The 27,661-nt window shown below is 45.3% G+C and overlaps 1 protein-coding gene across 1 annotated transcript in view; it reads right to left on the bottom strand.

Annotated features, from left to right (window-relative positions):
• PRKX (protein kinase cAMP-dependent X-linked catalytic subunit) overlaps positions 1-27,661 on the bottom strand; it is a 459,846-nt gene that overhangs the window by 245,999 nt on the left and 186,186 nt on the right. The window contains exon 2 of the mRNA XM_086934664.1: positions 15,125-15,293. Within this exon, the coding sequence (XP_086790790.1) occupies positions 15,125-15,293 (169 nt within the window). The remainder of the gene's footprint in view (positions 1-15,124; positions 15,294-27,661) is intronic.

The raw sequence follows: 27,661 nt of genomic DNA, 5'->3' as shown, positions 1-27,661 counted from the left end.
GAGACAGGAGCCACTTTCACCCTGCCCGTAGCAGCCCAAAAAATGAAGATCACCCTCTCCCGCTGATCTTGTCGTGGGAGGGAGGTTTTTAAACATGTGGGGCCCAACACAGTGCTGAGCCACTAATCCCCAGGCTGCACTGAGGCGCACACAGCCTCTTGGGATTTTGGCGCGATCCAAGCTAACGTCGCAGTGTAAAGGGGCTGCCGCTCAGAGAACTGCTTGATCCTTGGCGGTCCCGCTATTTACTTCGAAGTAGTTCCCGGCAGCTAGGCTATTCAATTGAGGCAGTCCCGCTATTTCCTTTGAAGCGGTCCCCGGCAGGCTTATTACCCTGTGGAGGCAGTCCCCGCCCTCACACCAAAACCTGACTAGCCCGCAGCCCGCCTGGGGCGCCAATGCTCACAGCGGCCCAGCGCACACCACTCCGTGTTACCTGGGGGTTTGGGCGAGGCAGGCCCCGGCGGGGAGCTCCTCTGTCCTCCAGGCGCTCGGTTCCAGGTGCGGCTGCAGGGTGGGGGAGCGGGAAAGCCCTTAGTCTTTGGCACGGCTTTGCTTCCGGGACGCCCCTCGTTGCTGAGCAACACTCCTGCGTCTCCACCAATCCCTGCGCGTCCAGTTGCTGATGGGGCACCAATCCCAGCGCTGCCCTGCTCCGACATCAGCGGGCCGCGCACGGATTTCTTGGGTCTCCTAGGCCGGCGGGGGTGATTCTAGCAGCAATTTTAATGCACCTGAACTTGGGCCCACAGCGGGGATCCCAGAGTCAGTTGGAATCAAGGGAGCGACTCAATTCGTGGATCACTCGTGCCAGCAGCGGTGGAGGGTTCCAAAGCCCAGACAGCGTTTCACTTCACAGCACTTCAGTCACGGCTCAGCGCTTCCCGGCGCCTTCCTGTCCCGGGCGGCGGCGGTGATCTTGCGACCCCTCAGCAATTCCCTTGCCAAAGCACCTCCGTTCACTCAGGACAGGGGTAAAGCACTTTTCCCCACGGGGCCAGCGGCGGTGACACAGCGCTCCTTCCCCACAACACTTTCCAGCCCAGTCAGGGGTGATCGAATTAGCAACACACAGCCAGGGCTGCAGAGGTAGTTTCTGGTGGAGTCACAGGGCAAGCAATCCTGCACGCAGGCGCAGGGTTGCAGGGGCAAGTCTTTCCAATGTTGCGGGTTGCAAAGACGGTTCTCAAAAGGTTGTAGTCCCAAAGAGGCAGTTCATAGGAATTTGGTGGAGACACTCTGGGGATGATGTTTCAGTCTCACATGTAGGGCAGGATCAGCAGACAGTAGGACAGCTCAGCAGGTTGTGGGCCAGCAGTTCCTTGGAGCAGTCAGCCTCCTTCCCAGTGGCAATCCTCTTGCGCAGCAGTCCTTTCTCCAGCAGGGATTCCTCCAGGTCCAGCAGTGTAACAAAGAATTGAGGCCAGGACCTCCCTTATATATCTTTCAGTCTAGGGGCTAGAAAGTGGTAGAAGTCTCTGGAAGGGTCTGGGGGCAGGGGCTTCTGGAAGAGTCTAGGGAGTTCTGGGATGTTCCCTGCCTTCCCTGACATGGCTGTCACATTGACGAGAGACAGGGCCGTTAAGGGTACAGTGGGCAGCCCATCACAGCCCATCCAAGGGAAGAAGGTGTGAATCACCACTCCCACCTCCCAACCCATGCAGGCTATCAGTATGGGGAGGGGAGTTTACAGCACCCAATCTAAGTGTAGACAGGAAAAGGTCCACTTTCTAAACGTGGGATCCCTAGCGTAGTAGTGCCCAAACCCCATATATCATTGGAAAGGGTTCACCGCCGGAGTCCAACAAGACCAAACATGACAGACATATTAGGTCCCTGTCAGAAATTATCCCATATGGGGGGGGTTCCCAATGCTAGCCTATGAAGAGTTAAGCCTTACTGCAGTTGCAGGGGCTTGTGGCAGATATGCCAGCGTCACAAGGTCTTAGGGGAGAGCACCTGCACCTCAGCACTGTTTAGCAGTGGTGAGGCGCCCAGACTCTTAGGTCAACAAAAAGGTACAGTGAAAATGGGAGGCATAAGGGCAAAAAGGTAGGGGAAGACCACCCTAAGGCTGACAGGTCCAACAGGAGTGTTGCATGCATTAGGAGTTCAGTGTCTGCATTTCTCCCACCCTATCTAGTTAGTTGGGCAAGGATGCCATAGCTCAAGAACTCGCTAGCTGATTTTGGATGGGTCTCACTCATTTTGTCTGATATTTGTAGCAGTCCAGTAAAAAACACATGGCCTTCAGAATATCCGCCCAAAGCTATTCTTCAGTGTTGGTGGCTTTCAATACCTCTCTGAATTTGTGATGGAGACACACCCTGCACACTCACACACTGCTCACCCTGCACACTCACACACTGCTCACCCTACACACTCGCACACTCACACACTGCTCACCCTGCACGCTGGTTTTGGCTGCTCTTAGGGAAAGTTCAGCATCAAGTTGGGAAGGCAGGGGATCCATAAAACAAACATGACTTCTTTCCTAGAGATGTTTTCACAATGTTAAACGAACGACTAAACAGTACATACGAGTGAAAACGAATAAATAATTTTAGAGGCACCCTTATCTACAGACCACCAGGAACCCGTAAACAATTCAGCGAAGACATCACCGACTTCATCAGCCCACATGCTCTCCCCTCCGAGAACTACATTCTACTGGGAGACTTCAACTTCCACCTAGAAAAGAAAAACGACTGCAACACCACCACCCTTCTGGACAACCTGGCCAATCTCGGACTCAAACAACTTGTTGACACCCCCACCCACTTAGCCGGACACACGCTCGACCCTATCTTCACCTCCAGCAAACACATCTCCTTTAATCATACCACAGCTCTCCATTGGACGGACCACAGCTGTGTCCACTTCAGCTACAAAACTACCACGAATCACAACCCCCCACAACCTGCTCCTCGAAGAAACTGGAACAAAATCACCACCGACCAACTCCTCACATCGCTCAACCAAATCCCTCCAGCCCTCTCATCGGACCCAAACGAAGCTGCCACCAAACTCAAACAATGGATCACTCACAGCGCTGACGAATTAGCCCCCCTAAAAAACCACCAGATCAAACAAGGTAGCAAAAAGGCCCCCTGGTTCAACGATGACCTTCAGAATTCCAAGAAACTATGCCGTACTCTCGAAAAAACATGGAGAAAAAACCCAACCACTGACAACCTGACCACCTTCAAGGCAGCCACCCGCAAACACCACCAATTGATCCGATCCACCAAGAAATCAGCATTCAAGGATCGACTCGACAACAACGCCCACAACAGCAAGGAACTATTCAACATCGTCAAAGAATTTACCAACCCCACCGCAGCCTCAAACGACATTACTCCCTCCCAAGACCTCTGCGACTCATTATCCTCTTTCTTCTACAACAAAATCGCCGACATACTTAACAGCTTTGTGAACATTTCGAAAGAACAGCCCACCCCACCCACTCCCAAACCCAAACCGCTCTCTAACAATCTTAGCGCATGGAACCCAATCACCACTGAAGACACCATCCACCTAATGAACTCCATCCATTCAGGATCCATTCAGGTTCGCCAACCGACCCCTGTCCCCACCACATCTTCAACAAAGCAGACTCCACCATCGCACCCCATCTCCGTGATGTCATCAACTGCTCCTTCAACTCCGCTACCTTCCCAGAAAGCTGGAAACACGCCGAACTCAGTGCCCTCCTGAAGAAACCAAAAGCTGACCCCTCTGAACTTAAGAACTACCGCCCCATTTCCCTCCTCCCATTCCCTGCCAAAGTCATTGAGAAAGCCGTTAATAGCCAGCTCGCCGCCTTCCTGGAATCCAACAACTCCCTCGACCCCTCACAGTCCGGCTTTGGAGCCAAACACAGCACCAAAACCGCCCTCATTGCAGCAACAGATGACATCCGAACGCTTCTGGACAACGGAGAAACAGTTGCCCTCATCCTACTCGACCTCTCCGCCGCCTTCGACACAGTCTGTCATAGCACCCTCATTCAACGCCTCAGCAACGTCGGAATACAAGGAAAAGCTCTGGACTGGATCATCTCGTTCCTCGCCGGGAGAACCCAGAGAGTCAGACTCCCCCCATTCAAATCAGAGGCCACCGAAGTCATCTGCGGAGTCCCACAAGGATCATCACTCAGTCCCACCCTCTTCAACGTTTACATGAGTCCCCTCGCATCCATCGCGCGACAACACAACCTCAACGTCATCTCCTACGCTGACGACACCCAGCTGATCCTTTCCCTCACCAAAGACCCTAACACCGCCAAAACCAATCTTCATGAAGGCATGAAAGAAGTAGCCGAATGGATGAAAAACAGCCGCCTAAAACTTAACTCAGACAAAACGGAAGTTCTCATCCTAGGATCCTCACCCTCTGCCTGGGACGACTCTTGGTGGCCATCGGCCCTGGGCACAGCACCCATACCTACAGACCACGCACGCAACCTGGGCTTCATCCTAGACTCCTCCCTCTCGATGACCAGACAAGTTAACGCCGTCTCATCCTCTTGCTTCAATGTACTCCGTATGCTCAAAAAAATCTTCCGTTGGATCCCCACCGAAACAAGAAAGACAGTCACCCACGCACTGGTCACTAGCCGACTGGACTATGGTAACACCCTCTACGCCGGAACCACAGCCAAATTACAGAAAAAACTCCAACGCATCCAAAACGCATCTGCCAGACTCATACTGGACATTCCTCGCCAAGCTCACATTACCGGCCACCTGAAAGACCTCCACTGGCTTCCCGCCAACAAGAGAATAACGTTCCGTCTCCTCACCCACTCTCACAAGGCCCTCTACAAACTAGGACCCGAATGCCTCAACACACGACTGTCCTTCTACACACCCACCCGCCAACTAAGATCCTCCAACCAAGCGCTTGCCGCAGTTCCGCGCATCCACAGATCCACCATGGGAGGAAGATCCTTCTCCTACCTGGCGGCCAAGACCTGGAACTCTCTCCCTACTCACCGCCGCCTCAAACAGAACCACATTTCCTTCAGGAAGGAACTTAAAACCTGGCTATTCGATAAATAATTCACCCCCTCCCACAAGCGCCTTGAGACCCTATGGGTGAGTAGTGCGCTATACAAATTTCTGAACTTGAACAGTACAAAACATGTAGCAACAATACAAAAATCTGCTAAGCGCGAGTGTACTTGTAACTTCAGTGCGATTCCAGTATGGTGCTCAGCATGTGCAGTAAAGTTCCTAACAGACACATGTCTGCACATGTGAACACCTGCAGGCTTTCCATATTCCAGGAGGATGCCTCAATGTGCTGGTTGTGCAATTAATACGCTACACATCTGGCTGCCAGATGTATACATGTGTACACTCCTAACTGCCGCCCCTAGGGGAAACTGCTTTAAATAGTCATTGGATCACCAGGCCCGGTGCTTGTCACGACATGTCAGAAAATAGCGGGGTAACTAGAGAGTAGGCTTTTACAGAACTATGTTAATAATTACTGCTTAAAATCTCAAGAACAAAAACAAAATAGAACCATGGTCAAGATTACAAGTAGAGTCAGTGGAGTAGGCCAAAACAAAGCTATCACAGACAACTGGACAATTACCCATTGCATTGATATGTTTATCTCCAGCAGGCTTATTTCAGGTCCTATCTAAGGGGCCTATATGCAGAGTACCAGATGGGCTAATGCTCAGGGGGAGAGGGGGAGAAGGGGAGAGGGGGAGAGGGGGAGAGGGGGAGAGGGGGAGAGGGGGAGAGGGGGAGAGGGGGAGAGGGGGAGAGGGGGAGAGGGGGAGAGGGGGAGAGGGGGAGAGGGGGAGAGGGGGAGAGGGGAGAGGGAGAGGGGGAGGGGGAGAGGGGGAGGGGTAGGGGGAGAGGGAGAGGGAGAGGGAGAGGAATGTACAAAAAAAACACGACGTGGGGAGGGAAGGAAGGGACTAGTCCTAAACGGCCTTACCGCTCTCGTTCTTCTCGATGACGTCCACCACCCCGCCGACCTGCAGGCTGATCTCGGAGTTCTCCTGCTTGCCATAGTTAGAGACCACCACGTATTGCTCCAGGATCATGGCTCCCTTGGGGTGACCTCGGTGCCCCCGACTCATGGTTGGCCGCCTCCTCGTCGAGCCAATCAGAAGCCAGTGTGAGCTCGCTGCATCTCGGCAAGTGGCCGGCCATATAGAAGCAGCCTCTCCTGGCCCCCAGCAGAGCGGCGAAGAGGGACATTGGGAGGCGAGGGGAGCGCGGCACCGGGGGCTACTCACAGGGTTTTGGCTAACATCCTTCGGCCTTTTCCACCGGCCGCTGCAGCGAGGAATTCCGCAGGAAACTTTGGAAGAATCAGCCCATTTCTGTGTCTTCAGGGGGTTCCCCCAGGGAGAATCCCGCACATGCAGGTGTGAGGGAGGGAGGAAGGGGACATACTGGCACGTCTGAAATCTCTGCGGTCGAGGACGGTGTCGCACGCCCTCAATCTGGCGAAATCCGGATTCGAGGCACATGATGTAGAAAGGATTATTCACCTATGTTTTTATATAGCGCCAAACTTTTAAGAGTTGTTGAGAAACTGATCTTTTGGAAATGCGATAAGATATGGAGAAGTTTAGCAAACACAGGCGCGGCAAACCAAGTGTGCAAAAAGGGTGTGAGCGGCCGTGAGAGCGGGAGGGCAAATCAGGGAGTACCTAAGACTGAAGTGAGCGACATCAGGGCTAGGAAGGGCTCTTTAGCTGCTGCAGTGAGAGGAGGGAGTGTAAATCAGTGAATATGTAAGAGAGTGAGTTGAGTATACAGAGAGCATGGTAAAGAGCAGAGTATACATCAGGATGTAAGCAGGAGTTGAGGAGACATTATATACATCATGGTGTAAGCAGGAGGTGAGGAGACATTATATACATCATGGCGTAAGCACAGGGCTGACTGGAGGGGGTAGAGCAAGTGTAAGCAGCAAGTTAAGTGGGAAGTGTACATCACGATGTACACAATCATGTGGGACTGTAGTAGTACTTCAAGCAAAAGGAGAAAAATACAAGCGGCACTTCAACCGATCGCAAAAGCGATCCAATTGCAAAAATAATTGTTTTTTTAAAAGCCCGCGAGTGTTGTGCGCGCGCCACGGCGAGCATATGTTTTGGATTAATTCAAAACATATGGCCTCTGGTGCGCGTAACAGACACCAATAGGCCATAGGCGGAGCAATGCGACCGCTTATGGCCTATTGCCTGTTCTGTTAAAAAAACAGCACGCACGCGATGGCCAATGAAAATGGACTTTGGAAATAACACGCACAAGCTGCGTGGAATTTCCAGGTCCATTTTCAAAACCGCCGGGAAAAGGACTCTCGCTGAGCGACACTGCAAGTGCAGTGTACGCTAGGCCCGAGCCCTAAACTGCACAATTCTTCCATCAAGACCCTAGAGCCCACAGTCATTGAATATAGCTCTGAAGATGGAGTTTAGGATTACTGTTTTTACTAAGCATTCAAAACTAAAATATACTCTCACCATCGGTACAGATGGTGAGAGTATATTGTTAGCTCTTGAGCACACGAAGTTACAAGGGCATGCAAGATATGCTCCTCCCGGAACTTTTTTAATGTTTGCCTTATTTTCTTAAGGTATTGGATTGTTCTCAGGAGATTCATGGTGCACCTGTGAAAGTATCAGTACAGAAAGTAGAGGTGCCCTATGGAAGAACACTGAAGCAACAGATGATTCGGGACTGTGTGCTTTAGGAGCCTTAAAACCTTTCCTGCAATGGATTTTGTAATAAAAAGATAGGTTTATCCTTTCTAGTATGATTTTGATACTTACCCAAGTCATGGGCTATTTAAATTCACAACGTTAAAAACAATGCCACCATGTAACAGACCACACCTTAAAAAACATATCCAAGGCAGTTCAAAATGTGAAATATCACACGAGCAGAGTGGTAAACTATCTGATATATATATTTTTATTGTAAGAGGATTTATTGACTTTAAAAGTGATGAATATAGGAAAATAAACTACAAACAGACATTAAAAAAGTGACATGCTCATAAAGCACAGAGGATATATACAGCATTTCAAATAATTCTGAAACAAGCAACACTTCTAGACTGAGTGATTAAACCTCTAGAACAATTCTTAAATGTGAATTCGATTCATATTTCAAAAAGATGCGGCACATAGCATTTATAACATGAATCTAAATTCTTAACACCTGGTCCCAAAAATGTTTTGAAATTGCACTGCTGATCGCACAGAAGCTTTGTGTAAGGGTATACGTGCTTGCATCATAAAGTAATGTTCTGGGATGCAGAGCTAGTACAGGTAATTTCCTTCATGCTTGCCAAGGTATTATTCCCTTGGCTCTGCACTCACGTTTCACCTTTTGTCAGGTGATCAGTGCTCAGTTCACATTGCTATTTATAACTTGATTGCGTAAGACTGGTTTTTCATTGTTGGGAGTAGCAGCAATGCATCATGTGCCAAAAGTATTCTCGCAAGGGTATGGGGAGACCGCAAGCATCCCACATTAGCAAGAGATATATATGAATAGAAAGCCATCAGAGATGGGGTCCCGGAACCAGGTGCTAATGACAATCCACTCGGAGTCTAAATTTGTCACATATGATTTACTAGAAAATTCAATATTGTAGGTATTTCGGAAGATGTCTGTTCAGGAAGACCAAGAAAAGGCAGGAGCCAGGGGAAATGCTTATAAACTGGTCTAAGTAGTAAGTAAAAATATTTGTGGTAGTGCTTGGCACTACTACTTCGTTCAGTCGCGGCATATGGAAAGGAATAGAGAGCATCAACAACTCAAGAATCCAGCATATATCACCTCAGTGCATAATTTGGCATCTTTTAATCATAACACTAACACACCGAGGAGGAGGGAGGGTGGTAAGGAATCTGTAGTAGCCACCAAAAGTATTGTTACCAAAGGTATGTAGCGTTTTCTTTGGCTAGATACTTCTTCCCACAGATTCCTCACCAGATTCATAAGTCTCCCTCAGGGAGGTGAGATCGCGTAGCGCCCATTAACCGAGGACATCATGAAACACAGCAATAGAAAAGCATCAAAGTCAACGCATGCTTACGCTGGGAAATTATATGTAGGGAAAGGTTTGTAAAGATGAAGATGTGGCCACGCAGGAGATGCCAACCAGCAGAGCACCTCTAGTAAGAGCCGTGGAAGCAGCCATGACTTTTGTGGAGTGTGCAAGAATGTCAGCAGTCTAGATTTCTGGGCCAAGGCATAGCAGATCTAGAGGTAATCCAACAAGAAACTGAGGGCCCTCTTGCCCCCCCACCCCCGTCTCACGTAGCTACTTCTCAGGCTTATGTTTATTCCGAGTCCTGATGATGATCCCAATATTCATAGGGATCGAAATGCCGTCGACCATTAAGGGGGGCCCGCTTTGCTATAATTAATTTGTAATATGCTTGCAAAAAAAAACTTGTGATGAACATTTTACTCTAACACCACGTGTGTATCGCATTTGCTGGAGTACATTTTCTCACTGCACTGTGATCATTATTAATTATAATTTATTTATTTGATGAATGTTTATTAAATCTGAAATAACATTTTCTTAACTACAGGCTGTCATTTTCTAGAGGGGCCATTGTTACTTGCACTCTGACATCTCAGGTCCCTAGTGATCAAAGGGGATCCCTGGGGTTTGACGACATTTTTAGAATGGATAATTTTATTTTTACCTAAAGTGGTAAGGTAATTCTATCATGTTAATTTCTTTACTTAAATGTGTTTGGTGCGGCTGTTCACACTGCACGTATTTTGTCAGAGGGAAGCTTTTCGCATAGGCCACAGCCACCAGGGTAAAGCCCGAAAATCCCTACAGAAAGCTACTTTCACTTTTTGGGAAATAGAGCCATTATATATCAGCTCCTTTCTACATACACTAAGAATGTGTGAAACTCTTTGATACATCAGGGTGTAGGTTGTTTAACTTTACGGGAGCAACACTATAGCTCATATGAAGACTGAAGATGCACGCCATTCGAGTTAAGAATTCAGTTCCCTAAATGTGGCACCTGCTTACCGCAGGTTTCCCTAACCAGAATGATGTTACGAAATAGTGTTCTACAGCCAAACGCAACTCACATTCAAGTGATACCGGTCAGATGAGGGATTTACAACGCTTTGTCAAGCAGCTAAAGCGAATATTTAAGGCCAGGTCCGCTGGCGTTGTCCTGCAGCCAATCACTGAACACTGTGTCACAAATACCGAGTTGGGTACTCCAAAGATCTACTTTTTCTTGGAGAGAGAAGCCTAGAGTTTTTGTCCATGATTTTTGGAGCAGCTTTTAATGCTGATTGTTATAGTGTTTCCTGATATCCGACAGTTTACACAACATCAGGAAGCGGCTTTCCTCAGACGATGGTGTTTATCATACATTAAATGGGGGACTGAAAAGCAGGGATTTGAAGTCATTTGAACATGGAAATACACACTAGTTCAACACTAAGGGCCTTATAATGAGTTTGGCGGAGCAGGACTGGCCCGCATCGCTGAACCCATGTTGGAACTGCTCGCCAGAAAAGGAGTCCTGTCTTGCAGACGGTTCCTTAGCATTCCCAGAACGGTGCGTATGAAATATGCACTGTAATGGGAACGTCAAAGGCAGTCCATGCCATGAAGGTACTGGTGTGCAAACACACAAGGGGGCACATGTGCCCCCCGGTGTGCATCCACATGGCAGGAGGCACCTGGGGTACCGGTAGGCCCCTATTTGCTTCCTCACTGCCACACTTTCTATGTTATGTTATAAAACATTTTATTACGCGCTCTGCTACTACAAAGCATCCTGGCGCGATATGTAAGCACTAAGCTGACCCAATCCTAAAGACAGAAAGAAACAGAAAAACTAAATACTGAGGTTAAAAAGATGGGTTTTTAGCCCTTTCTTAAATCCTACTAATGTAGTTGATGATCTCAAAAAAAGCGGCAAGGCATTCCAGGCCCGTGCTGTTTGGACAGAAATTGACTGACCACCCAATCTCGCATATCTGACTTTAGGCATAGACATCAGACGGAGATTGGCCGATCGAAGAGCACGATGAGGAGTGTAAAAGGTGAACCTCTTGTGCAAGTATTGAGGGCCTTGCTGATGCACGGCCCGAAAGGCCAGAACCAGTGATTTGAACAAAATGCGGTGTGCCACTGGGAGCCAGTGGAGCTCCCGGAGATGGGCACGTGCACTAGTTGTTCGTGGAAGATGGAACAGAAGTCGCACGGCCGCGTTCTGAATGATCTGCAAACGCTTAATGAGGTATTTAGGGAGACCACTGTAGAGAGCATTGGCATAATCGAGCCTTGACAGAATCAAAGCACGCAAAACAGTCTCCTTCGCCTCCCTGTGAAGAAGTGGAAGGAATCTCTTGAGTGACTTGAGGGTCGCAAAACAGGTCGCAGTAAGTTTTTTTAGATGAGCTTCAAACTTAAGATCCTGTCCAAACCAGACCCCCAGGTTTTTGGCCGGGCCTCCGTGATAGCTAGGACATGCAAAATCAGTCGGCCAAATAAGCTCCCTAAAATTGGCCAGAAAATTGCCATAAAATAGTAGCTCTGACTTGTCCTCGTTGCATTTGAGCTGAGCTGAGACAAGCCATCGGAAGACATGGGTCAAACAAGAACAGACAGCCTGAGCGTCTAAGCAGTCCTTAGGCCAGGTGAACAACAGCTGTGTGTCATCAGCGTATGACATTATTTTGGCTCCCCACTGCTCAGCCAGATAGATCAACGGGGTCATATAAACGTTGAACAGCAGTGGGCTTAGCGTCGAGCCCTGTGGTACCCCGGTGGTGAGCTTCTTGGGTGATGAGGCAAATGGGGGCAGCCAAACTTGCTGCGACCGCTCAGACAGAAACGAAGACAGCCAGGCCAGAACCGCACCTGACAACCCCACCTCTGCCAGCCTAGTCAGCAACTGGGCATGGGGTACCGTGTCGAAGGCGGCAGATAAGTCCAGCAAAACCAGGACCGCTCTGCCGCCTCCGTCTAGACACTCCCTAATGGCCTCTGAAACTTCCACCAGAGCCATTTCAGTGCTAAAAGCAGCCCTGAACCCCGATTGAGCCGGGTGTAGGGCCTGAGAAGACTCAATGAAACTATTCAGTTGCCTAAAAACGACTTTTTCAGTCACTTTCGCTAGAGCCGGGAGCAGTGATATCGGACGATAGCTGGAGGTAGCCAGGGGGTCCAGGCCGGGCTTCTTCAACAGAGGAAGAAGCTTCGCCTGTTTCCAACAGAGAGGAACTGAGGCAGAAGCCAGAGACATGTTAACAACCTGGGTAACCTCCTGATACACCACGCTAGCCGCTCCCCCCAAAACCCTAGCAGGGCACGGGTCAGAGGGTGCACCAGATTTAAGCGACTCCAAAATGGCCAGCACATCAGCTTGCTGAGCTGGTTCAAAGGTGGAAAATTGGCTAACATGTTGCTTCACATCCATATCAATGATAGGTGGTGAAAGCAGAAGGGGGCCACCGGAGTTTAAGAGCTCCTCTTGAATTTTTTTGATCTTATTATCAAAGAAACATGACAGTTCCTCACACCACAGATCAGAAGCCGGGAGAGCTGGGGAGGCAGCACATGGAGAGAGGAAGCTCTGAACAATGGCAAAGACTTCTCTGCCATTGTTAACTGCCTTCTCAATCCTTCCTGAAAAGTAGCTACTTTTAGCAGCCTTGATTTCAGCATAATATACCTTCTGCGCCCTCCGCAGCTTGCTCTTAAGTTCAGGGCAGAACTCAAGGCGCCAGGCTCGCTCTAGTTTTTTGCACCCTAATTTAAGTTCTCTAAGAGCATGGGTGAACCAGGGTTTGGAGGGAGATGACCTCGTCCGCCTGCTACCACTCTTATTAGTATGTAGAACGGCACTTTGTTCAACCCAGGAGTTGAATGATTCCACCGCAGAATCAAGATTTAATGGCAGGGTCGGCCGATTGGACATAAGAGAGTCCGAAAAGGTAGACAAATTTATTCGCTGGGCATGAGCTTGAGAGGCAGAAAATTCCTTCGGCCCTTTTGAATTTATGGGCCAGGTGAACAGAATTAAGGCATGGACCGACCAAATAACCCGCCTAGGGGGTAACAGTGATCTCAAAGTTAGAACAGACCAGGTCTAACCAATGGCCAGCCGCATGGGTGGGGAAGTTCACCCATTGTGTAAGATGCGCCACCGAAAAGACTTCTGCCAAGCCGATCGTTTCCGGTAAATCCACTGCGTCCATATGAATATTAAAGTCCCCCAGAAGAAGATATCGAGAGAATTTAAGGGCGCGGGGGACGATGACCTCCTCAATATTACCAGCAAAACAACCCGCATAGCTAGGGGGGCGGTAAAGCAGAGTACCTCCCAGGGTGAAATGGTGGGAGAGGACTACAGCGAAGTGTAACAATTCAGTCTCGCCAAGTAGTTCGGGCGGTTCGCTCACCACTGTCCAGTGGTCTCGGTAAATTACTGCCAAACCGCCACCCCTGCCCGTCGGTCGATCCATCCTGGTGATCCTGAAGCCGCGTGGTATAGCAAGTTCAACCACCGGCATACAGGACTCAGAAAGCCAAGTTTCGGTGACGAAAAGGAGATCCAGCTCCTTCTCGTCAAGCAGCTCAAATATATCAGCCGCGTGTCTGACCATTGATCTAGCATTGATCAGGCCGGCTTTAATAGTATCTAGGTTGGTCCTGGATGCAGCGGCCGGAGATTGGCGGCTAGCAAAGCAGAAACCACATACCGGGCATTGGCGATGCATAGCCTCTAGCACCTCCCAAGAATTGGCGGCATCGCAGTTATAGGTATTGAGGGCACACAGCTCCTCAGAAGAATACCTCAGAGAGCCAGCCTGAGAACAGCGAGGGAGGTAAGAGGGTGCCACGGCCCTGGGCCCGTCCGGGACACGGACGGGCACAGACGGGCCCTCCTTTGGCGCTCCTTCGGCGCGCAGACGGCGCGCCCGCAGCGCGCGACCGCTGCGCGCTCTATGGCCGTCACACCACCATGAAGTGTGGCTGTGAGGAAACTCTTACCCCGCCAAGCATATTGCGGCATCAAGTTTGAGCTGGTCACCGGGCAGCCCAACCGCCCTGGTCATAATGGTTCAGAAAAGGGGGCAATCGAAAGACCGCCACCACAAGTCGGACGGTCCATGGACCGGTAGACTCATAATAAAGCCCAAAATATTTTTGACGATTGGCATTGTGCATGATAAGGAGGTTAGCGAAAATAAACAAGCTCAAGATGGACCGCCAAAGTTGAGGGGATGCAGTTCCCTGTAGCTGAACTCCGTTTGGGAGTTAGGGGCGAGTCTTTCAAGTAATTCTGCATTTCCTTAAACGAGTGATTGTGTTGATAGCTAACAATTGACAGTTGCTTCTTTTAAACAAGGTTACATTTTGACTGAAATAAGAAAAAGGTTTAATAGACAGAAAACATTTGGGGAGTGGGCTCAAAGAGGTCAAGTTATTTTGGTGTTAAAGAATATCAATTAATGCTCCATAAAGGAGATTTGTGTACAGCATGATCTGCCTACCGAATTAAATGGCAAAACATTATGGTGGAAAATACTGTATTGGAAAGGCAGGGTGAGGACGTTTCAGCCATCAAAGATTTAAACTTGGGCATAAGAGATAAATAGAAATTAATACAGCTTTCTCTCAATTCAAGGTAGGCTTGTTCGCAGCGCAAATAGGGTCTCCCGGTTGCTTGCAGAGAAAAAGTATTATCCAAATGGAGCACATAAAAATTAAGAAAACTGAATATCCCTTGACAAAGATCCTTTAAATAAATGCCTCACAGTCTAACATCAGAATTTAAAGAAACCAAGGGTGGTCGGATGTAGTAATTAGACTGTTTCACTAAGGCATCTAAATGAGATTTTAATGTCTTGTTGCAAATTATTTGCACTTACGGATTTATTGAAGTTGTTGGACCGAAACAAATAAGTGGATTATGTTAAAAAGGTTTCTGTGCATTACAGAGAACTTGACCATTGAATAATCGGATATGATGCGAACATTTAAAAAAATATGTTTGATGGAAAGTTGTTGTAAATTCTCTTAATTTAGGAGGAGTATTTAAGATTATAATTGAGACAAGAACAAAATCACTTACAGTCTGATTAAAAATGGATGAATAACTTCTTTCAAGACGGCCTTCTCATTGTGCACGTGCTGCTCTTGTTTTAAGCGAATGACATCAGGAATGCTCATTACTTTCAGTGCAAAGTATCTTTTTGCCTTTTTCTCTCTGACAAGATGAACCCGACCAAAGGTGCCAGTACCTTAAAGGGAAAAAGAAAATTCAATGTTGGCTTACAATAGTCAAGAGTATGACAAACAGGAAACGACATACCAATGGATCATCGATCAGAGTGAAATTGCAATGTACAAAATTACATCAAAGCTTTGACCCAAAACTATTTTAGAAGTTGATCAAAACGGTGCTTACAGATACAGCAGCAAAAACAAAAAGAAAACGAATTTGTAATAACTGGTTTAGAATTCAACAACAAAAACAAAACATCCGCAAATTAACCCTTTCCATGCAGCCGCAATTCCCCTGGTGTGCTGTAAACAGCACGAACAGGGGCGGGCCGTGACGTACCCCAGCCGTCATCAGCACACGAGCACCGTAGTGCAGGACGGCTGGGGTTCGTCATCAGCATGGAAGGGGTTAAGATGATTTCCAGATACCAATAAAACATAACAGCCCAAACTATTAATATGGCGACTCCATGCAAACATCTAAAAAAAATTAAAACATATGTATTTGTTATGATCTACGGTTGCCTTTCCCCTTGCCTATGTATCTCTTCTCTACTGCTCAGCCAGAATGAGTGTTGGTGTGCCTGGATATGTCTGGAATGTTGGATGATTGATGATGTCGTGGAATGATGGGTGCCTGGTGAAGTTGTGAGTGTCAGTTGGAGTGTGCAGGCTGAGCAGGACAGAGGCTGCTCCTGGTGGGGCATCACATGGACTGTGGATGAAGGGTTTTTCCTGTTTGGACTGCGTAGGAGAAAACACCTTCCCATGAAGTTTCTCTGCGAGCACACACTGTTTGGATTGTGTGGGTGAATGGTTTTTCCTGTTTGGACTGCGTAGAAGAAGACTTCTTCTTATGAAGCTTCTTTGCGTGTATTTTTGTTGTGTGGTTGTCACCTGCTTGGTGAAAGGTTTTCCTGTTGGACAGGGTAAGGAGAAGACGCCGTCTTACGAAGTTTCTCCTGAAGGTTATCCCTGATGAGATTGTGTTGGAGAAGACTTCTTCTTGCGAAGCTTCTCTGGTTTTTACCTTTCGAATGTTTGACTTGAAGCTTCTCTGGTTTTACTTACGTAATGTTTGATTTCGTTATTCTAGTACGGTCTAAGTCTAATGCTTTCCTTGGAACTCTTTCATTCTGATTCTAGATGTGTGATCTTGTTGGCATTTGGAATTGTCATGCATTTCATTTAGGTTATGTGTCCTTGATTCAATTGCTCAATGCATTTTCATGCATCTTTTATAATCTGATGTATATCCTATTTGGATTGCCTTGTGAATTTTCAATTTGCTTTTGTTGTGTTTTGGTTTCCTTATGATGGGGGATGTGTTATGATCTACTGTTGCCTTCCCCTTGCCTGTGTATCTCTTCTCTACTGCTCAGCCAGAATGAGTGTTGGTGTGCCTGGAGATGTCTGGAATGTTGGATGATTGATGATGTTGTGGAATGATGGGTGCCTGGTGAAGTTGTGAGTGTCAGTTGGAGTGTGCAGGCTGAGCAGGACAGAGGCTGCTCCTGGTGCAGCATCACATGGACTTAACATCTTCCTGTAACTTTCTGATGCTGTCTACTTATCAATAAATCTACAATATATATCTACACATCATTTAGTTATTAAAGATTACTTATTTACAACAGTATTGTAACAAAGATGTTGGATGTAGTCAAGTTCAATGCTTTTTGTTGTACACAAATACTTGTACAAAACATAGGCAGCCGCAACATGAAATGGCAAAGCCACCTGCCCAGGTAAATCCCAACAACCGCTTAACTCTAGCATTCTAACTACTATATTCAAAATGAAATATGCACACTACAATAGGAGCTACAGCTGTTCCAAACATTATTAGTACAATTAAACTTTATCTACGAAGGCACTAAAAAAAGATGGATCATCAATTTTCGGATACAATATGACCCGGAATAAAGCATCAACACAACATTAAAAAACTATTTCTCACTGCAAATTATTAGAGTCCTTATTCTGTTGGATTGCCAAAGGGCACACTGCCATATTAAATAAGGCAAAGAAAACCAACATCGGGAGAAACAAAGGCAATTATGCAGAAACCCATTTTTATAAAATATGATGAAAAGAAGAAAAAAAACGTTATTTGGAGTAAATGGTGAAGCCTTTTGTTAAACCTTATGGTGGTCTTTCCCCAATCCTTTTGCCTCCCACTTTTTCTGATTCTTTTTGTTGGTCTTAGGTCTCTGAGCACTTTACCACAGCTAACTAGTGCTAAAGTGTTTGTGCTTCTCCCTAAATATGGCATTTGAGTATACGTGATTGGCATATTTGTTGTACTGGTAAGTCCTGTGTAAAGTGACATACCATATACCCAGGGCATGCACTTCAAATGCTACTAGTGGGCTGAAGTACTGACTGAGTGATTGTGTCACCCACAGAAGTAGCCTTTCAAACCAGTTTCAGGCCTGCCAGTGCAGTTCCTGTGTTCTACGTGGCATTTCAAACTACTTGAGAAGCCTTAAACTCCCCTTTTATTACATACAAGTCATCTCCAAAGTAGGCCGTAATGTAACCCTACAGGCAGGGTGCAATGTAAGTAAAATTTAGGACATGTATCTGTGTGCTTTGCATGTCCTGGTAGTGACAAACAGCCTATTTCATTTTTCACTAATGTGAAGCCTACCCCTCTCATAGGGCAGATTTGGAAATTCCTTAATATACTTTTAAGCTATAATTCCAGATCAGAGAGGAGCAGCTATTTCAGGTTTGATATGTTTAGAATGGTAATGATAAATTCTTCCTACTGGTGAAGTTGGATTTAACATTACTGTTTTCGAAAGTGGGTATTTCCCCGTATTTATTGCTATTGGTCTCTAACTGAGTTTCTCCAACACACGTCTGAGATGGGTGACAGCTACACCTTGTGCATTCCCTCTAAACAGCCACAAACACAGAAAGGGCTGGGTGTGACTGAGTACGCATCTGCATTCATATGCATTCTGAGATCCTTCCAGCGGAGGATGGGGAGAGGTGGCTTGAACTTACTTCTGAAAAGGGTGTGTCCTCTCCTCACACAAAGCACCTATTTACCCCCCAAGAAAAGACTGGGTTGAAAGGCATCATTGTGTACTTCAGAGAGTTCTTTTGAAGTCACCCCCTACATCAAAGACATTTTTGGGTATAAGTAATGGGTTTCTGACCCTCTTAAAGTAGACACTTCTGGATCTTGAACAAAACCTCCGTAAGAAGGATTGCTATGTTGCCTAAAGGACTCAAATGGACTGCTTTTCTGCTTGTTGTCCTGCTGCCTACTACTCCCTGACGGAAGGAAAGCTTGACTCTGCCTTCCATCCAAGTGATCTCCAAGGGCTTGCTTGATTGCCTCCTGTTTTCAGAAGTCTTAGGGACACAAGATCTCCTACAATTCTGCTAACGCTGCTGGACTCTGCCTTCTGTAAGACCTACCCTTGCCTGAGGTGCCCACTCTAAGCTCTGGGCATCAAAAGTGGGTTCTGCAGCTGCTTTCATCACCTACAGCTCCAGTGCCCCTGAAATCAAGCATTTGGGCTCTTCGCAACCAAAAATGAGCACTTTTGCACTGGGACTGCATCACTTGCTTGAAAGGATCAGCACGAGCCGCTGCAGCATTGTCTCCTCGCACAGCAAGCATCACTGACTGTGAGGCCCTGTCTGCCTCTGTGATGCCGAGCAGACTCTTCGCACCCGCAGGATCATCGGTAGTGGCATTCTACTCTTTCCCGGCAACCGTCTCCCCCACAAATGGGGCTCTTGGCTCATCTTGAGAAGGTAAAACATAAGCAGAACCTGTCTGCAGCTGTATGCGACCCGCACTCCTTCGCTCGGCCTGAACTTTGGATTTACTCCAGTCTAGAGCGGCTTAAAGTAACCCTTCAGGGTTACTGACCTCTATACACTGGTTTTTGTTTATTCTTTAAAAATTAATAACTCCAGCTCTACTAATTGGATTTTTGTCATTTTGGTAACGTTTTATTCATAAAAATATCATCTATTTTCAAACCTGTGTGGAGTCTTTGTTTAGTGTGTATGTGTGTGTTTTGTACAAATACTTTACACATTGCCTTTGCAGATCGGCCTGACTGCTGTGTGCCTAGCTACTTCTTATCTTATAGTGTATCTAGCTTACCCTGACTCGAGTGGCAGTTCACGCCTGGCCTGGGTGCATACCTCAGCCAACCAAGAATCCCACTTCTAGCACAATGACATTGTAGATATGTTTTATCTGCTATTGAATTCAGCGTTGTTCAGTGGGAGGTTGTGGATTTTGGGATATTTACTCAAACAATATGCTCAAGTCATTGTTTTGGAGTGGAAGATGAAGAGTGAGGCAAGTACATGGGTAGTACCATTGTTTTTTTAACTATTGGTGTCATCAGTATGGGTTGTGTGTTGTTATAATAGCGGCAGTTCTGGGTATTTATTGCGAGCTCTTGTCTGTAAAGACAGCAGGGTTGTCATCATGGAGTGTTGAGCACTTGATTGTTGGTATGCACATGAGAGCATTCACAATCAAGATCTGATACTCTTCCCCCAAATTGCAATGGCAACTGTGTATGGGTATCGTCATATTCCGCACGGGATGTCATGTGGGGGGTCATAAACAGAGTCTTGGGATAGCGAGCAAACTCAGCAGCAACCATAATGTCAATATTTCCATATTTTTTTGGTTTCGATTGTGGTACTTTCCCGGGAATACTTAAAATATTTATTATATCTTAGACAATGCCTTAAAAGGCACCATTCCTGAAGACACAATGCACAACTAATGTTGATGTGTACAATCAGCAAAACAGCTTCGAATTATAGTGTTGCTGTGAGGGTGCTGATGGGGATAAAGTAAGGATGGGACGGTGGTGAGATATGGGGTAAGAGCAGTTCAGGGGACTGCTGGGAGCCCCAACAGACATAGCAGTGAAGCCATCAAAGTAAATTAGAAGACTGAAGTAGTAGGACAGAGGCAGACAGGGGGAGAGGGGATAAAGCAATTGGGGGAGAGGGAGGAAAATCGGGACCAAACTGGTGACAACATGGAGAAGGTACGGTAAGGGAGTGGGTGGTGGACAGTTCCCCCAACATACATTATTATTATTGTTATTTTTTTATTAGCGCAATTCATAAATGCATCCACACACAAACTTAAATATACACCTCACCACATAACTGTAGACTTGTAGAGGGATGCGCATCATTTATTACCAAGCGTCAGGTCTTGAAACAATGTCACATAAATAACCTTTGTGCCACCCTATATGTTACATTATTTAGCCCTGGATTTGATTTTAGCAATGGAATACCTTTCTGAGTGATCTGTAAAAAAAATACAGCTCGGTCAATGCTGGGGAGCAGAGCTGAAGAGAGTAAATAATTACCATAACGCAGGAAGTCTCAAAAGCATAGCATTAGCTTTTTATAGTGTTTTATTGAATAGAAGCTAAAGAGGATGATTCTTAAATACAATAAAATCCTAATCTAGTCTTTGCGTTAATGAAAACTATGCATGCATCTTTGTGCAGCGATCTACTGCCCATGTTGGTACAGACCGTCCAAACCAACACGTTTGAGTTGTATTTAGTTAAATGCAAGTTACATATCTCCAAACATACACCGATAACACATGCACACAGCAGAGCACCCAGTTTTATGAAAATCACTTATTCAGAGGCCCATGCAATTAGACCATCATACAAACAAGAATTAATGCAAACATACAGCCTCACACTCTTTATTCCGGGTGAACGGCAGGAGCAGAGCAAATGCTCAAGTGCATAAGCTCAGTATTGGACACAAGGTGGCGAACAACATGAGAGCACCTGATGATGCCCATCACAAGAGCACTCTGTCGAATAGTTTGGGGACACAACTATGGGCATTCCAGAGTCATAAAGGGATGTACTTAACTTGATTTGGGGTTTCATGTTTACTCTGCTATTCGGAGCCTCACAATATAAATAAAAAAAGTAGAAGTTTTAATTTTGCATTTAATGAGCTTTTCTAAAATGTTATTTTAGCCACAGCTTACACTTCAACGTAACCATTATAATAATGGGGTAACCCTAAAGGTACTGGACCTGGGTAATTACTAATATAAACAAACAATGGTCCGAGACCCAAATTCTTGAAAGCGAAAAATCAAAGTTTAAACAGTTCACGGTGTGTATTAAATTCACAGACCTAAACACAATTAATGAAAGACAGAAGAATAGGCAACAGCAACAACCTCAGACTCTTTTATAGCATTTAATCCATTCTCTGAATCAAAATTCAATCTAAACTTTTTTGTACATTTTATATACAATGCCCCGTATCAAGAGCGTGCAGTAAAGAAAAAGAAGGTGTCAAAAGGGCGTGATCGTGAAAAGGTGAAAAGGAAAAGGAATCACACAGAGTATACAAAAATTATTCTGTATTATTCAAGGAAAAACCAGTCAACAAAGAACTGGAACAATAAATCCTGGCCACTTAGGTAAATCAATGTACAGTCCTTAAGGTTATTCAAGAGACATAAGATGTTTGAATGTCTGCACTAGGGGGGAATTAACATTAGTGGTCCAGGTATTTTTAGATGTCGACGTTTCGACTCGTCTTGCGGCCTTCCGGTTGGTTATGCCTGGGCCATGCGAGTCTTCCTCAGGACAGGTACAACGGGGCAAGGGGTCTGGCAGATGACCCTATAGAAAATACAAATAACCATGAGGGTTGGGGCTGTTGCCTATTTAGTTAAAAACTGTGGGAAGGGTTCCAAAATTGCTTACCCTTCACAGGACGGAGTAGGCGTAATGTCTTCCAAGGTAACTTGGTCCATATAAATCGAATGGGGGTATTGTACAGGTCCTCTGAAAAAATCAATGAGGAACCTGTATATTACAATAATGTATACTTTGTAGAATTCATACCAGAATAGAGAGTATAAAATTATTACCTTTTTCTGTACGTAGGGGGTCCCTATCATAATACTGAGACTATATATCCATATATGTCTCTTCAATCACAATCCATTGCTCATTGTGCTGCTTGAAGAAGTCATCACATTTTTAATTTAGCCTGAAAAATTAAGAACCAAACTTATGGTAAGTATCAGCACAATAGTGTACCATAAGTGCTTAGACTGATGGCCAAGAAAGAGAAACAGAGGGCCATTTACCTGAATTAAGCTGACTGTGAGCGCTTCAAGTGAAAGGTAAATTCCCTCGCCGATTGGAACCCTGAACCGGCAGCTACAAACAAAGAAACGAGGATGAGTCTCCTTATCTAGGTCATTCCGCGTGAGTATTCCCAGAGTTTACATGTTTACTCACATTTGCAGGATAGGCAGGGTGCTTCCAAGTAAACACGCGTCAGTTGTAAAACCCCTGGACAGAGTAGTCCGACACCTAGTGTGGCGACTCTGTTGTAGCGCGTTCAGGGAGTAGAGCGCGATGACGGACTCCCCCGTGTCCAAACACTTCCGGGAGGGAGAGGGCGAGAAAGGACCCTTCGCCTGTGTCAGTTTTTCAATTGAATGAGTTCAGAGGACATTAAATTGGAGGGGGGCAACCAAGTCCCTTTTAATATTAATATTAAGGAGACTCATCCTCGTTTCTTTGTTTGTAGCTGCCGGTTCAGGGTTCCAATCGGCGAGGGAATTTACCTTTCACTTGAAGCGCTCACAGTCAGCTTAATTCAGGTAAATGGCCCTCTGTTTCTCTTTCTTGGCCATCAGTCTAAGCACTTATGGTACACTATTGTGCTGATACTTACCATAAGTTTGGTTCTTAATTTCTCAGGCTAAATTAAAAATGTGATGACTTCTTCAAGCAGCACAATGAGCAATGGATTGTGATTGAAGAGACATATATGGATATATAGTCTCAGTATTATGATAGGAACCCCCTACGTACAGAAAAAGGTAATAATTTTATACTCTCTATTCTGGTATGAATTCTACAAAGTATACATTATTGTAATATACAGGTTCCTCATTGATTTTTTCAGAGGACCTGTACAATACCCCCATTCGATTTATATGGACCAAGTTACCTTGGAAGACATTACGCCTACTCCGTCCTGTGAAGGGTAAGCAATTTTGGAACCCTTCCCACAGTTTTTAACTAAATAGGCAACAGCCCCAACCCTCATGGTTATTTGTATTTTCTATAGGGTCATCTGCCAGACCCCTTGCCCCGTTGTACCTGTCCTGAGGAAGACTCGCATGGCCCAGGCATAACCAACCGGAAGGCCGCAAGACGAGTCGAAACGTCGACATCTAAAAATACCTGGACCACTAATGTTAATTCCCCCCTAGTGCAGACATTCAAACATCTTATGTCTCTTGAATAACCTTAAGGACTGTACATTGATTTACCTAAGTGGCCAGGATTTATTGTTCCAGTTCTTTGTTGACTGGTTTTTCCTTGAATAATACAGAATAATTTTTGTATACTCTGTGTGATTCCTTTTCCTTTTCACCTTTTCACGATCACGCCCTTTTGACACCTTCTTTTTCTTTACTGCACGCTCTTGATACGGGGCATTGTATATAAAATGTACAAAAAAGTTTAGATTGAATTTTGATTCAGAGAATGGATTAAATGCTATAAAAGAGTCTGAGGTTGTTGCTGTTGCCTATTCTTCTGTATTTCATTAATTGTGTTTAGGTCTGTGAATTTAATACACACCGTGAACTGTTTAAACTTTGATTTTTCGCTTTCAAGAATTTGGGTCTCGGACCATTGTTTGTTTACACTTCAACGTAGGCACAAAGGTTTCCATGCAAATAATGCCATTAAGATGAGCAGAATAGAAGTAGCTTGATGAACCCAGATATAGTCAAAAAATGCATTACCCCACTGGAATTATTTCTGGAGACTGGATTCTCTTTTGAACAGTTCCCACCAAAAAACCTCCTGCTTAGAAGAATGGGGTATGCATTACTCGCTCAACCAACTGCAAATCCATTAATTCCAAGTGTCCTTTTTTTTCTTACAATGCCAACATATTCTGGCATAGAATGCCACAGGAACAATAATGAACCCAAACAAGCATTGGCATAGGCAATAGGTCTCAGGTTTGGACCTTATAAGTGGTTAGCTATGCAGCATATTATTCTGGGTGGTCTGCCGTCAGGGATTGAAAAACTATACAATTAGTACACACGGCTTGGGAAAGGAAAGAGTGAATAGTTTTCTGGCCAATCCTACCTATTTTTTGATTTTGATAAATGGCAGGACTACCTTATATCCTGTTCAATGTAGGCAAGTCCCAATGTACACCAAGCACTAGAAAGGGCAAATTTGGAGCAGAAAGATCAGACATGCGCATTACACCTAGCTAATTGCTGTAACTGGGGTTTGAGAAGTCACAGTTCAACCTTTTGAAGCAATAGAGAACTGGAATTTGTCAGTTCCCTTAGGCTAGTAGCTGTCTTGGTAGTGAATATTACGTTTATGTTCTGATGACAAAACAGCCATTAGTTGTTGAATAGCTACTTGAGCTGAGCAACATCATCTTGCACGTGAACAGGAGCAGCACCAATGCTGCACCATTTTCGCAGGACTATTTTTCCGAATGGATTGTTTTGGGAAACTCGAAACTTACGGTTTCTTGTATGGCCCTTAGACACTCTTCACCTCGGTAAAGGGAATTTTGTCAGAGGAGTCTGTGGAAATTGTCCCTGAAGATGCATAACTCTTTTTGTACTGTCTGCAGCAGCGACTGTGTATATTATTTTTCCTGCCGGTCACTGTAGATGCACATGCCACACAAAACTGCACCAGTGATCTGAGAAAAGAATCTGCGTCTTCTAAATCATGCAGTTTAGTCAGCCACCTGAGGACGACTTACGATGCGGACAGGGGTATGCTGACACTCGAGGGGGGACACTGAGAAGTACGAGTCACCCCCCAGACACACACACACACAGGTAGTCTTTAATAAATACATGGGTCCAGAGCCGGCCGACATTTTATAAGTAAATGCAGCCGAGCAAACTATGTTAACTGGGTTAAGAGAGGGCTAGTCTGTACTAGCAGCCTGCACCTCTCCCCCCTGCACCGTCGAGTAAGTGGAGTCCAGTTCTACACCTCTGGTTGTTTGCTTCCTACAACAATGGATCGAGGTTCACTATCATAGTTACAGCAGTATTAACTATTTTGATTAAAGTATTCATATGGACCACTCCTCTGACGGTTATAAGCAACTTATGCATTGTGCCAAAGTTAAATATATTTACTTTACAGTTTTTTATAGCACGAACTCAGAAGCAGTGATAAACCAGGTGTCACTTTCCTGATGCCATCAGAGCTTAGAAGCAGTGACTTATTCCATAACAGAGTGCAGTCTGGATGGTTCAAGTCAGTTCTAAGCACCAAACATTGTAAAATTGCATGGACGGCGGCACACTCCTTGCGTGGTAGTTGTGACAACACTTTAAATTTCATTAAGTGACATTGTGCTAAAAAAAAAACCACTAGGCCAGCGTTCACTGCTTCAACGCTTTTTTTTTTCTAAGGCATGTCGTGCCGCTGTGTAATGTTAAAAGAAGCAACAAGCAACGACAAAGGGTGTTGGGCTAGTGACAGGGGAAGCAACAATAAAAATACAGGGGAAGGGTGGGTGTATGTGCAAGCAAGGATTAAGCAGAGGGGTAGGGGGGACGGAGAAAACAAACACGTTCAACAAGTTAAGCAAGCAATGGCAAAAATGAACAGGAATCAAAGAAAAAATAGTCCCCAAAACGGACAAAATAGAAGCGTATAGATACCAGTAATTAGGCAGTGCTCAACTGAGCAAACAAAAGACAGAAAGGAGGAACAAAGAGGAAGGATTAACTGCTAGCACGCATGCATTTTTGAACTACTATCAAAGGGACGAATAAAAAGTCATTGGGTGAGCTGTAAGGCCACAGAATGAACACAGCATGTCTCATAGAAAGATCACATGCACTGACTAGGCTCGACCTAAAAGAGGTAAAAATTTCAAAAGACATCAGGATGATGAAAAAAGTCTGCCATACTAGGAAGAGTAAAAATGTGCAAGAAGTCTTGAGATTTCTTATTTTCAATTATTCTTTATTTGTAGTCAAATGCATCAGCCCAGCCAATGTGTTTTGTCCAACATGGACTTCATCAGTGTTGGAATTGTCTTTTTGAAGATCACTATGATGTTTCTCTATTATAACCACCGTAGCGTCTGTTAGATAAAGACTTTGAAGGAATGAAAGCCTTCGATTCATATTGAGATTATCGTACTGATATCACCCAGGAGCTTAATTTATTGCCAGATGTAGTGTCAATGCACTGGTGATCACCATCTCGTCCGTTCAACATAATCTTAAAAGGATAATTGCCTTAGATCATTGCTAGCATGTTATCCGCTCAGGTATGTGAAGCCATCTGTCTATCCATTAAACAATATGAATCGAAGGCATATAAAAAAAAAACAATTCCAACCCTGATGAAGTCCATGCTGGACGAAACGCGTTGGCTGGGCTGATGCATTTGACTACAAATAAAGAATAATTGAAAATAAGTAATCTCAAGACTCCTTGCACTCCATTTTTGCATGTATTTTGTGGATCCCATAACATTTTGTATAATTTGGAAAAAAAGATGTTTAATTACATGCTTGTGCATAGTTAATGAAAGTATTATGTTCAATTGTGTGTTCCTTTTTAGAACCTAATTACTTTGAGAGAAAGTATTTTCTCTTATATTTGTGACTTCTTAGCGGTGAGGTCACAGGAAGTACAGCATCTCTACTATACATATATGAGAATTATATACACTGGTGCTGCACCTATTGCCCGCACTGCTGTTTGCATAACTTCAGGTATATAAAACTGCTTTCAAAAAAATGTATCATGCGGGGCTAGGAAAGAAACCGGCACTTATAAAACACAGATACATAATATACTGCTGCCTCTAAAAGGCTAGTAGGGTTGGAGATTAAGCCATATGTTTGGTAATAAAAGTTATTTGAAAATGTAATTGCATCTAACCTTTCATTAGGGCGGAGGATGAAGCAAGCATTTATAAAACAGTAGTATGTTAAAAAAAAAAATGCACTGCTTTTGAACGGCTAATAGGGCCGGGGAAGTAAAACAAAGTTTTGTTTTGAACGGCTACTAGATTTTGGGGAAGTAAATCATGCTGCACCTAACAAGGGCAGGTGAAGCGAGTCAAAATGAGTGATTTGAAAGCAGAATAGCGTTTCTGTCAGTTATGCAGAAGAATCCGCTACTACTCAATGGACAGTAGGGCTTGGGATGTGAAATATGCATTGTTTTGCAAAAGCTGGTGAACCGTGTGAAACGCGCTCAATTGTAAGTGGAATGTTTCTTCTGAAGGACCAAGTAAGCGGAACATAGTGAGCAGCAAACCCAGAAACTAGTACATTAGTT

This window comes from Lissotriton vulgaris, chromosome 8 (genome assembly GCF_964263255.1).
Source record: "Lissotriton vulgaris chromosome 8, aLisVul1.2, whole genome shotgun sequence".
Lineage (NCBI taxonomy): Eukaryota > Metazoa > Chordata > Amphibia > Caudata > Salamandridae > Lissotriton > Lissotriton vulgaris.
Note: the sequence above shows the minus strand (reverse complement) of the source record. Positions and strands in the feature narration are given on the sequence as shown.